Source organism: Bombus vosnesenskii, unplaced genomic scaffold (genome assembly GCF_011952255.1).
Source record: "Bombus vosnesenskii isolate JDL3184/JDL3185 unplaced genomic scaffold, Bvos_JDL3184-5_v1.1 scf7180000013267, whole genome shotgun sequence".
In the NCBI taxonomy this organism is placed as follows: domain Eukaryota; kingdom Metazoa; phylum Arthropoda; class Insecta; order Hymenoptera; family Apidae; genus Bombus; species Bombus vosnesenskii.
This window is the reverse complement of record NW_022882927.1, coordinates 6257844-6271500: the sequence shown is the minus strand read 5'-3', so window position 1 is coordinate 6271500 and position 13657 is coordinate 6257844. Positions and strand designations below refer to the sequence as shown.

Here is a 13657-nt window from a genome sequence, read left to right as displayed (position 1 = left end):
ACAGCATTTTTTCGCAGTGCTCAGACATATTCCTTTCGTATTTTGTACGAGCAGCAGAATGTGATAATTTTCGTCGTATGTATAAGAAAACAAAGAGTCAAACGAGATTTACATTGTTTAGGAGCTTCGTAATTCTTCAGAACTCATACCTCCATTAAACAAAATAAAAGCAGAGGCGTTCTTAGGTACGTGAGTTCGCATTTATTCTTAAGGATTATATGCGACGCACGCGTAAAATTCTCAGTATTTAGGAGTGCCATTCAATCAATCCATTTCAGCCTTCTAATCGGATTGATGAAACGTAAAACACACATGATTGTCTGTAATATCGTAAGATTATGCACAAAATTTAGATATGCATTAAACCAAAAAGAAAAAAATGAAACAAGTTTTCATCAGCTTTATCCAAAAGTTCCTAAAAATGATCTAGCGCATTTTCTAAAACAAATCGTATATGCGGTATTTTGATGATTTCTGAAAACATTAACACGTGTATTTTACGACGATGAATTGGCGTCCAATGAATTTCTCTCTCACACACTCCCTCCCTTTCTCGCTCTCACTTTCTCTTTTTCGTTAATCTTAGTGTCAACACGTACGCATATATTTACTTATTTCTTAATGCTAAATCTTTTTCTTACTACTAAACACGCCATGGTCATCAATCTATAACAAACAGAGTATAAACTGCGACCCTTCTTTACTCCAAACTTTGTTGCATAATAACATTGTAATAAAATTAAGGGATAAAATGTACAGAAGAGCGTTTAGAAAATGTTAACAGTGTCGCGGGACTTTATAACCCTACACTGAGCAGACACGCTGGTCTTTATGCAAACCACTAATAGGGACCTACCTCGTCAAGTCACATTACGTCGTCTACCAATTTTAATATCTCGCAATTGGGGATAAGAATGGTAACTTGGTATATTTTTTATGTGATCATTCTCGATAATCTATCATATATTATATCGAATCTGAGTCCCACAGCACCATTGTACTACTGCTTTTTTCTTTTATTTTACACTGTTAATAAACAATACAATTTTGCAATTTAATCAACGTCGTTGATCGTTGCTAACAAATTTAATTACATTTTCTAATAAAATTTCGAGTCTTCTTTCTTCTTTTCCTTTCTTTTTATCTACTTGTTTAAATTCGTTTAGTTATTCGGTTTATGTCATCGAATCTTGTTATAACCGGAAAGATACAGTCTTATAAGACTTAAGGGTATCAGATTAACGACGTGGGACAATAACGTTGTTGACCGTAGAGTGTCTGTCCAGTACGGAAGTCGGTCCCTTTCCTAGCTTCATCGTGAGAGAGAATGTGATCGTTCATGACTTTGTTGAGAATCGCCTGCTGCCCGAAGATCTGGTAATCTTTGATGTGCAGGTAACGCATCAAAGAAAGAATGTGCCAGCGCGTCCTTTAGTGTTATCCTCTGAGAAGGTTCATATTCTAACATTTTTTGGACGAGATCGAATAGTTGTCGATGTTCTTCATCGTCCGAAAGCATACAACGCTGCGTATACAAAATGAAAATACATTAATATTTAAAGGTAATTTTAAATTAGAAGATCTGTTCACGCAGTATTTGTTATTTATAGGAAAATAAACACTTTTAGATAATTATGTAATTTAGTATAATATATTTAGAACGATGACTAATTACTTACGTGTAAAGGTTTGCAGTTGTCACGTACATATCTACCGGCTGAGCTCTTCTCGTCCCATTCTAATTTGCCATGATAGAAGTATTTAGTTTTAGTCTTACGGGCCATACGATGTGGAATCGTGCCAAGTATACGTTCCATCATCGCTAAGTGCTCGCGGTTGTCGTGTGTTTGGAATAAGGTAATACCCAGGTACAATTCGAAGAGGATGCAGCCAATCGACCATACGTCACAAGGCTGAGACCATCCTAATTCTATACAAAACGGGTAACGAATCAATAATAAGAATTTCGTAATCTGAACAGCTGATTTTACGAAGGTTACTCACCTAAAATTACTTCGGGCGCTCTATAATGTCTTGTACTAACGATCGTACTATGGTGTTCATGGTCGAATGTAGCACTACCGAAATCGATGAGTCTAATATCTGTTCGTTTTACGCGCCTAATGTCTCTCCGCTTAAAAAGTAAAAACTTTTTTTACACACTTAGAACACTATATTTTATCCTACATTTATTTTTTACTTAATTGATATAATTCGTCACTTAGAATCATGCAGCATTAAATACTTTACTGTCAATTTATTTACAGTTCGATTAATAATTAGAGAGAATTAAAAACAAATATCTCTAGCATATAAATAGATCTGAAATAAATTAAGTAAAGAAAGTTGGATGCTTTTCAATTTAACGTACTTTAACACATGCATACCTTTTACTGACACGAATGTATAGAACGTGTTAAGTAAAAATAAATGAAGTACAATTATTAATTCCATTTCAACATTCAATTGCACTATTTTATAAATAGAATATTCATAAGTATAGAGCTACACTATTCCAAGTGACATAATAAATTGTCCCATGATAATATAGAAAAATCTAATCATGGCTCACCTTTTTGCTACTATATATGGTCTCATAATCGGAGTCTACGAACAATATATTTTCCGGCTTCAGATCGGTGTGCGTAAGTTTGTTATCGTGCAAGAACTTTACGGCGTAGCAAAGTTGATACCCAATATGCCTGACATGTTCTAATGGATAAGGCTGGTAACTATTATCCCTCTGTAGATACTAAACAGTTAGGAATATGGAATCGATACGTTATTTGATAAATATGCCATACATACCAAGAAATCAAAGACGCTAAGCCCAAGCATTTCGAAGGCGATGCACATGTGTCCGTGATAATTGAACCAATCGAGCATTTTCACACACAAGCTGAAAGTAACAATAAAATGTTAGATGAACACAAGAAACAAATTCACTATTTGTAAAAATATACATAGGCAGGAAGAATGGTGCTAACAAGTAGAAGGCGATTCTTTTACGTAAATATAAACTGATTGTTCTGCTTTATCTTTTGAAATCATTTCACGCATATCGAAAGATTATTTGTACATAATTAGATAAAATGTAATTTACTTCACACACTGCTGACTTCAGCAGTTTAATCAAATTTTTCTTAATTTCTTATCCATATTCCATCGAATATTAAATTTAATTACAATATTTTGGTCTTATTTATTGAACATTGCTGCTATTAATAACATTAGGAAATTGTAGTATGCTGCTTCATCTCTACTATATTATAGCATAGTGCAAAACGTAAACATTCTATTTACATTACCTTCTGCTACCAAAGTTTTAAATATAATTTGTTGAAATTTTAACAATTCCTAAACCAAATAATACCTCATATTCTTAAATTACAATTAAGTAAACTTAAACTAAATTTCCTCAGACAAAAAAGAGAAAAATTGAGTCTTTGTAGGCGGAAATTTCGCCGCAGAATTTTCAGCTTATTTTTACACGAAGAATCGCCCTCTTCTACTCGCCGCGGTCCAGTCCCCACCAGGTCGAAAAACCACGCAAATACTAACTGTTGGCCTTCCGGATCCTTGGTCGCAATTTTCTCTAAGGCATTTATTTCGAGCTTCGCGGCTTCTCTATACTTCTCTACGTTCTTGATGATTTTCAGCGCCATCACGTGATCCCTGCAAACGTCATTGTACTTTTATTAGACGACACTGTCCACCGGACCGCCAATAATCCACATGGTCGGTAACATCATCGTATATACATAACGAAACACAAAAGCGCGCACGTCCAAAACGCGACAAAGGAGAGAAGAAAGAAAGGAAAGAAGAATGTGAAAAATGGTTCAAAGAAATTCTCCCCTGATCGGCATCCCGACGAGCGATTTCGTGACAATTCGTTCGCCCGTCGAGGCCCGTAAAACAAAGTGCAAGGCCATCCTATTATTGCGACTACTTGCGCGTCATTTTGTGACACTGCGGCACGGCTATTTCTGACTCTGCTATGACTCGAGTCGCGCCACGCACCTTTGCGATTTTCTTTGGTGCATGTCGTTCTGAGTGGACAGAAAGTCAGGATCAACAAAAAGAATATCCCAGAAAGAAAAATCAGGAGGAACTTGGAGGAAATCAGAGTAGGACAGGATAAGTACAGGATAATCTATAAATTACTTTACTATCAAAACAGAATAGATTCTTCTATGTGTGTCTTAAATGTTTTAAAAAAATTGTGTTTCACATAGTGGAGATTCATTACGGAAGCATTTACTACAGAGCAACAAAAGTAATTAAATACCATTTTTTTAAATTAACGCTGTATCGCCTAATTTTTATGTCGTGAATATGTCCATAAAGTTAGTAACACACAGAGTTTGTTGTTGTCTCCAGCAACAAGAGTTTGTCAGCGATTTGCAACAAGTCAGAGAACCATGTATTAAGGAAAATATCGAACACATATGTCAAGCAAAGTATTTGGACAGAGCCAAGAACATGCATTTGAAGACTGTCTTGCCAATTTGGAATCTTACAGGCTTTGTTGCAAGTTACCAGTGATAATAAATTGTCTTGCACGGTAACAAGATAAACGCGTGCAAGCAAATTTTAGAAATTGTAATTGATATAAAATTGTCGAAATTATTACGGATTTCCTCTATCACGTATGGTAAAACTCAGTCGAATGATGTGGTTTCTCGTAGTAAATCACTGACAGGCTCCTTTAGCTGAATCTGCCGGGCCAAATGATATATTCCTAGTTGTACAAGCAAATCCCTTGCGTAAAAATAGAAAATGTATATTCCCTACTTTAAGACAACAGCACTGAACTTCAGAAACAAAATTCGATTATTGCCTTACGTTGCTCCGCAAATACTTCCATTATAAATTCCCAAAACCTGAAACAAAATTTTTAACACATATAGCATAGAGGAATTTATTCGACATCTTAACAGTAAGCCATTCTGTATATAAAAAGGAGACTAAAGAAAAATAGAAAAACGCAGACCCGAGGTAGGTTACCTATGTAGTAGTTACATTAGCTGCCACTTACATTTGCAAGTCCTTAACCTTGACAACTTTTCCAAAAGTACCCTCTCCTAGGGTGGCCAGTACTTTATCTGCAATGTAAAAAGATAGATAAGCGTCCGAATACATCAAAGACCTCGCGTCCATGGAAGGATCGTCCGTGTTGCTCTATAAAGGCCCTGCCCTCGACTCTAAAACCTAAATTTATCATCGATGGACTATCTCGAACAACATTTAACATATTCTTTGTCTCATCGATGATAAATTTCTCATACATATATATATATATCAAACGATTTCTAAGAAAATTCTAACGAAGATAAGAGAAGAACAACAGAGACGCACTTCTTGTTGGACGTTCGGCCGATGTGTGTTCTGTACGCCATACTTTGTGAACGGATGTATGATTTAAGTGAAAAAAACGGTATCGTTAGAACTTTATGTTTTATCGATCGGAACTGCTGCTCTCCTAAAGGCCGAGGTACCCTAATCGTAAAAAATTGGCAGCCTGAGGACATAACATTGACTATCATATCCGGATGCACGTGTAAAACCCGACGTCAACACTATTCTCTGTCACTGTTCCAGCCTTGAATAGGCTGGATGCATTGGAAACGTTGTGTGAAAAGCCATCGGAATAATGAGAGCGAATGTCCAATGTCCTCGTGCGCCTGTTCAAAGACAGGGAAACACGTCATCCCGAAGAAAACGTATCGACGAGATAGCGCAAGCGTGATCTCTCTTTGTCTCTCCTCCTTCCTTCGCCTCTCTGTCTCTCTCTGGCTCCGACATTTCATCTTCAATGACAGGAATGAAAGAAGTCGATACAAGAGAAGAGGAATTTATATTGCAAATAGCATTCCGAGAAAGTTGCTGTATTTGTACTCTCAGAGACATATATACGAATAGTGGATTCTGAAAATTCTCTGGTATACTTGAAACAGTGGTATACTTTAATGAGAAATCCAGCATATTTAGAAGTATTTGGAAGTAGTAGTAGTACATGATAGTGGGAAAGATATTTAAGTAGTGGTTATAGAGAAATTAGTCACACAGTAACGTTTTAGAGTGTTTTGAACATGTTTGAGCTAGTTTGGATATGTTTGAGGTAGCAAGTGTTGATCAATTTGCATTATATATATATTGGATATACTCGTCGATTACGATGTGCAGGGTGGAGGAAAACGAATATTTGTAACAGGAAGAAGATCGCTACGACGAACACGTGTTGCCAAACCTTCCAACCATCTAAAATCATTTGCGGAACCCCTTATACCGTAAACCCATTAACAAACGTTAATTGAAAGAGATGATTAAAAGGGACAGAAATCGATGTGAAAGGAGAATCAACCCTTTTCGATTAAGACAGACAGAGAATTTTTAAGGAAGTATCCAATATTCTCTCGACTATCAGACACAGAGCAATCACGAAGAAGAATCAAGGATTTGTCAAACTAAAACAAATAGAACAACGTCGAGGAACAATTTTGCGAAATGGATCAACCTGAAACAAGCATACACAACGAAATACACAGAGGCAAGTTGTGAAAAATTCTACAACACAGATGTTTGAGAACAAGAGAAAAAGAAAGGGGAAGCAGAGGCGAGAAGAGGCAAAGAGAGACCATGGGCAGATACCGTGGGTAACCGATCCGATCGATCGATCGACCAATCGATCTGAGGCTTGCTTAAATCTACTACAATGAGTGTATTCACGTATTCACGAACATCTATTTGCCAGGATGTCGCCGGATTGGTAAACAAGGTGGCCGTCTTCGTCGTCCTCGACGGAGGGCGGTCGTGGGCTCTACATATGGGCCGGTGGAATCGGTATCAGCGGCGCGTGCCAACAGAGGACCCAATCAGTGGTGTGGAGTGCACCGTTTGGTTGGTCCGGATCACATTGGTCGGTCCGACGATCAGTCCCAGTGTGTTCGGTTTCATGACGAAGAGCCCCGACAGAGAACCAATTTCCCCAGCGGTCGTAACGTTGATCGACGATTCACCAGTTGATTGGACCAGAGAAGACGTAGTCGTTGTGGTTCGCACGTTGATAGGTTGCGTGTGGTCAATGGCCACCACACGTAAGTCGGCCAAGTTGTCGGTCATCGTTGACGTTGCAGGGTAGAGCGTGAGATCCCATTGTGGTCGAGAAGAAGAGTCGTTGGAGTGTCCACATCCAAGAGCCGTCGCATCAACCGATCGCCACCACACACCGTCATCCACCACCACCACCACGAGGGCGGAGACCCGTGTAACACGCGGTAGAGGACGTGTGTAAGCACGGACGAACGTACGAGTGTGTCGGTGGGGAGGAAGTAGGGGGATACATCATCGTCATCGGTCATCATCGAACCACCCGATCCGAGCGCCCAGTCGAGACCATAGTGACCAATCCGTGTGCCATATCCGTTTCCATTCCATTCCATTCCATTACAACGGAGATGGTAACCCAACAATCAGAGAGAAAGGGGAGAGGGCAAAATGGTTTGCCAAGTCAGAAAGTTGCGGTTACGAATTTTACCATCGGCACAAAGCGAACATATTTTGTCATTTCTTACTATTATTACTTTTTTTAAAATTTACGAATATGATTATTGTATTACGATCATTATGTCTCATTTGTTACCTTTTACTTTTTTCTCTAAAGATATAGAAATATCGTTTCTATTGCTTTTTTTACTTAGATCTTGTTTTTTTCCTAAACTCTTATACTCGTGTTAAAGTTAGTTACTTTGTACATTGCATCGAAGGAGCTGTCTTACTTTAGCGTATGGAATATACGAAAATGGATATCTAAAATAGACGCGTAAATATCGAAATAGAATATTACTTTCTCGTTTATATGCATTGAATTAGAGATTGAATTCATTTACAGGGATAAAGATCGATGAATGAAAAAATGTCGGACAGCTTCTCTCGAGTGTGCTCGTCACGTATTATTCTTTTCTCTAACATGCTCGGAGAGGTCGTCTTTTCTCTACTATATATTTTTTCTCAATATTTATGTTAATCTTCAATAATCTGTAGAAACTCGGTGTACTTACGTGAATGCGCCAAATGAACGCGCCACGACGCTCGATCCGTCGTTTCGATCGACCGCCGTGACACGTTCGTACGGCGCGCCAGTGCGGATCGATCGATCGACACTTCGAGTCTACCTTATCGACGCGCGAATTCAAACTGACTCGATGCATGAACTACTATACATGAACTGAAACGATTCTTTTTTTTTTTTTTTTCTTTTTTTTTTTTGAAGAACGAGGGGACAAAACTGTGGTACTCTATCGATCCTTATCGATTAAATAGAAATGTTTTTCATCGCGAAAACACATTTTGAAAATACATAATATTTGTGTAAAGGTTTAATTATTGAATTAATTAAGAACGCGTACGTATAGAAAAATGTTTTAGAGAAAATTTATCACATTAATGGTTTGAAGAGATAATACAAATTACAGTTTGCTAAACTCGATAACAACTTGCTGAATACACTGCAGCTTCGATGGATCGTTGACACGGTGCCAACGCGCAATTATTTCGGATTAGTCGAACATCGAGCGTGAGATCGAGAATTTTTCAACGCGCCGACGCGGCATCGCAGTAAGTCAGTCGGCCAGAGGAAAAAAAATTCACTTACGTAACTATAACATATAGTTAAGTTTTCTTGTTAAAACGGATTTATCATCCTGGTACGAATATTCAGTGATGCTTCGAAAGACATTAGCCGAGTATTACGATGATTTGAGATATTTCAAAGAGTTAGAATGCTCTAGAAGCGTTTCCCAATCCTCATTAAGTGGGATCCTCTTTTATAACAGCCAAATAAAATAGATTAGTTAATAGTTAAGAATAGATCTATAAGAATAAAGATCTAGAAGAATATAATCTCTAATCTAACGTGATAGTTACATGGATAACATAATTAAGTTATATGGATAACATAATCTGCCTTCATTTATCAAAAGTCAGTATTAAAACTAACATTGATAGCGTAATGTATGCAGCTATAGTGGAATAGATAAGCGTTAGAAATCTTTGCGAAGAAATTTTCTATAAAAATAACTATGCCGAGCACTGGTGCTTGGAACCCACAGACTGGAAATCCAGACTCTAAATAAATATACTGTACATATTTTCAATTAAATTAATTGTAAACTCTAATAATCTATCTTTATTGTTGCGTATCGTCGACAAGTCGAAGATAAAATGAATACTTAGATTGGAATCAGTAGAAAATAAACGAAACGCACTAAATCAGTATTGTTCGAGCCTTACTGTCGAATAAAGTTGACTCTCCCCACCCTGATGTGTCGTCTTCTGTTTCAAGAGCGAGGTAAAAAAAGAAAAATTCTTTCTCCTACAAAGACGACGTGAGACGACAGAGGTGAACAAAATCCCAACCCAAGAGGCTTCAAAATGTTGCTTTAAATAACTAAAAGTGTATACAGCTTACAGATTTTGCTTGCAGACCTGTAGCTGCATATAAAATGTCTGAATGCCTACAGGCAGTAAAACAATACTAACGATTTATGATACCGATCATGGAACGAGTCTCTTAAAATCTCAACCGATCAAACTACTCGATCGATCATTATAATCTCGTTACGTCTGATTTACCAATTATACGAATTTTGAGGTTTTCAATTACCTTTCGAAGCACCACATGGACTATCAAATACCAAACCTAATTCTCTATTCCTAATAACGACAGGCTAGTAACTCACGAGTCTCGATAAGATAGCTCGAAAACGTGAGAAAAATTCAGGAATACGATTTTTGGATGACGAACCAAAATTCGTATCATTGTATTAGGTCGTTTTATAAATCTCGTCGCTTTTTTGCTAAACTTTGACGCGAAATTGCAGAAAAGTACTATGAGCTCAATCGTCAACGTGTTCTACTATCTCGTTTCCTGTCACCTTTTTCGTCCAAATACGAACGTTTCTATTCTTAATTCATCGAACGTATCTGATTCAGGATCCGAGCAAAGAAGTTTTAGAATTTCCTGCTTGGAACTTTGGAAAAACCATCGTTAGCGTGTCTTTACATCTGGAGTTTTTAGAACGATCAAATTAAAATCTTTAATTTCCACTTTCGCTTCTTCTTCTTTTTTTTTTTTTTAATAATTCAGAAAGCATACAGTCTTAATTGGATTCTCGGTTGCTATTCTTTCACTATTTTATCAATCTTCATCAAATTCACGCCTATTAAGTACCAAGTGTCCATTCAGAAAACAGACGCGTCGCATGCTCTCAATTCGAGCTTTCGATTGCCATACTTTCGCTGTTTTATCGATCTTCTTAAAATTTCCTAAACTAAACTAACTAAACTAAACTAAATTCTCTTGATTTAAGCTCTCAGTTGCCGTTCCATCTTCGATCAAAGATGCAAGTTCAAATTTACGCCTGTTAAATACCAAACACCGATGAAAGAAGCAAACAATGAAAAAGCCGTATGCTTCTTACGTAAAGAATAACGTTCGTTGAAGATCGATGAGAGAGAAGAAGCGTCAAGACTTATAGAACGACCCAATAACTATCCCTCGGATGGACGCCGTACAAACACAAGTATCGATTAGTAGATCATCGCGGCTCTGGAATCGCCAGCCAAGGGTTGGACTTGTTAACTCGAGCGGAGACGCATAAACAGCTGTGAGAGAGGAATGTGTGCGGCAGGAGGAGGTGGCACGCAACAACACAGCAGCAGCAACGGGGACTGATCAGAACAACGTTCATCCACGATCGACAGCCGTCAGAGAAACCCATAGAAACCCGCGGTTCGACAACTTACAATCGCGTGCTGGACCGTGTCCGCGTTGTTGTTAACGACACTCGCGGCCATTGCGCTCTTCGACGCGTCTTTTCGCTCGCTTTGACGAGTACTCTTCCTATACTTGCTGGCGATTATATCTGTGGTGCTAGGCCTCATCTTCACTTGACCTCCTGCAGCCAATTGACTGTAAGTCTCTTCCATGGCAGCGTACTTCTCGATCAAACTCTGTATCTCCTTCCTCTTCGCTACTCTCTCGGAGATCGCTGGATCACTTTCCTCGGAATCGATGATCGGAAGGACGCTGACATCGTTGACGTTTTCTCTAACTACGCTACTCGTTGGTGTCTTGTCAGGATCATCGTCCTTCTTCTCCTTCGACACCAAAGGCTCCACTTTCATCGGTCGAACTATTCGAAGAGCAGCAGACGAAGATTCCAGTTGCTCGCTTTTACCGTTTCTATACGGTCTCACTTTTCTCGTACGCGTCTCCGCATGGCCAGATTTGTGTCTTCCGTATCTACGATATGCGTCTGAATTTTGTAAAGCGTGTTTGTCTACACGATGATAGCCGGGTGTTTTCTCGCGTTTGAACTCTTTCGCGGTGGGAGACCTGACGAAGGGATACGCTTTTTCCGAGAGCACCACGCTGGTTTGGCTCTTGATCACGGTTCGGGTCATCGAAGGTTCCAGGGTCTTCTCGTCGCGGACAAACGGGCTGTCTTCGCGACGATAATAAGCGTGATCTCGATCTCGTTCGCGAGTGCGTCTGTACTCGATGGACGGTCGATCCGTATGATCGTGATGCTTCTTTCTCGAATATTTGTCAAGGATTGTACAGTACTTGTCCTCTAAACGCGCTCTTGCGCTGTTCAATTGACTGACGATCGGCGATGGTCTTGTAACAGATGGTTTGTTCCCCACGTTGTCGTTCACCGTAGACATTCCTCGTACTCTGGTGGTTAATCGTTGTAGGAGATTCGAACACGAGTCGCTGAGGAGCTGAGTGACGCTCGTCGTGGTCGAAGAGCGCGCGTATCGACTTCGCCGACCCGTCGAACCTTGACGAGACGTCGACATGTTGTCGCGTGGCGCGAAGATGAACATCGAGACACAGTTTCGACACCCACGCGGTTATCTGTTCTGATTAATCCTTATAAACCTTCGATTTCGATGGAAATCAAGTAGAAAATTCTCTATAGGCCGATTAATCGATCTACAGTTGCAAGGTTTCGATTTCTGTCAAAAGTAAATTGAAAATCTTCGTCCAATTATCCGCTCGATTGGTTGATTCTTTCAAACCTTTTATCTTCATGAGAAATCTTAGTAAACCTAAAGAAAATAAAGTAAAAAATCTTCCAACAATTTGATCGATAGTTTAACGATACCTGTCAGAAGCAAATACAAAATTCCTCGTCTAAATAACTAGTTCATACTTCCAAAACTTGGATTTCGACGAAAACCAAGTGGAAGATCTTCGTCCAACAATGTAATCGATAGATTTCGATAGAAACCAAATAGGAAACTGTCGATTCAATGATCCGGTGCTTGGCCACTGCTTCCAAATCTTCGATTTCAATAGAAACAAATAGCAAACTGTTCGTTCAACGATTTAGTGCTTGCAAGTGTTCGATTTTGATCCAAATCAACAAAAAGATGTTCATTCAACGATCTGATTAATCGATTGTTAATTCTAAAGTTTCGATTTCGACTAAAGCCACGTGGAGAATCTCCAGCCAACGATCCAATGCTTGATTGACGACCGAGTCTTTGATTTCGATAGCGATTCTTAGAAAAGTTGATCTAAGAAACTCTTCGTGCAACAATTCAATGGAATTCAACTTCCCCGACTACATTCCACACGGCAGCTTCCTCCGGTAATTCTGTTTGTTTTCGCACTTTGAATCGCGCGATTCGATACGCGTCAGTTTTCCCTCGCGTGCGTTTCCTCGAATATCCAACGCGAGACAGCTCTTCGGACCGCGGTTACAACAGGCTTCAAGGTCGTGCCGTTAGAGCTTGCGGAGTGTTCTCAGCGTGACACAAGCGACGTATCTTCACCCTGTATCGTACAACGGCTGCGAGAAACAACAGTCGACTCACAGATTCAACTGCAAAATCACACATACACACACGCGCGCCAATATACAGAAGACGAACGAGAGATTGAAGGATTATACAGATTACTCGGAAGATTAGAAAAGCGATCCAGCGACGATTGCCGGAGAATTTCGACGCGGACCTGGCCGCAGGTTCATCACTCGGCCGTAGGTGCGAGCATCGTGCAACAGGGACGCCGACGAAGGCACTAAAGAGAAGCACGACCACAACGGCGGTCACGGAGACGACGGCCGACGTCGACCGTTCACGAAGACGAGGAGGAGGATTCGGTGCGCCCCGCCAAATACTCTCGTCGCACTAAAAATACCGGGCAGCGGTGGTGAGCTACACTCTCCGACCATTCTACATCTATCTCTGCCTCTCTTCCTCCAAACTCTTCGTACCTCGTTCCTCTTTTCTACCGATATCTATTTCTCTCTCTCTCTCTCTCTCTCTCGCTCTCTCTCTCTGTCGTGTACGAAAACGAATAATCCGTGCTGCGATGAGGAACAGAAAGGAACCAGTAGGAAGGAAGAGACGAAGAGGAGAGAGTGGTAGAGTATTACGTAAATTTGTCCCTCGCTTATTCGGAATGGCGAAGTTCGGCACGCTCCTCAGGATCGGGTCTTGGCAACGTCACCGCTTCCTGGTGCACGACGAGGTCGGAAGAAGCTTACGGCGCATCATTGTCACCGATAGCGTTTAAGGTTCTGGTTATTATGACGCGGTACGGTCGTGTTCTCGCCAACTCGATATGTCGTAGGAATCG

General features: G+C 39.8%; 1 protein-coding gene across 10 annotated transcripts in view; it reads right to left on the bottom strand.

Moving 5' to 3' along the window:
* Positions 1-138: 138 nt before the first annotated feature.
* Positions 139-13657, bottom strand: part of LOC117230633 (serine/threonine-protein kinase Doa) — a 43998-nt gene continuing 30479 nt past the window's right edge. For 6 of the 10 annotated variants that reach the window (XM_033488253.1, XM_033488252.1, XM_033488255.1 and 3 more), the window contains 8 exons: positions 6745-6823; positions 5042-5108; positions 3562-3675; positions 2809-2899; positions 2573-2752; positions 2005-2134; positions 1680-1930; positions 139-1525 (listed from right to left, as the gene is read on the bottom strand). In XM_033488253.1, the coding sequence (XP_033344144.1) occupies positions 1313-1525; positions 1680-1930; positions 2005-2134; positions 2573-2752; positions 2809-2899; positions 3562-3675; positions 5042-5108; positions 6745-6823 (1125 nt within the window). In that variant the 3' untranslated portion in view covers positions 139-1312. Of the gene's footprint in view, positions 1526-1679; positions 1931-2004; positions 2135-2572; positions 2753-2808; positions 2900-3561; positions 3676-5041; positions 5109-6744; positions 6824-10809; positions 13286-13657 lie in introns of those variants that run through there. The other 4 variants (XM_033488251.1, XM_033488259.1, XM_033488249.1 and 1 more) reach the window with 3 other exon arrangements.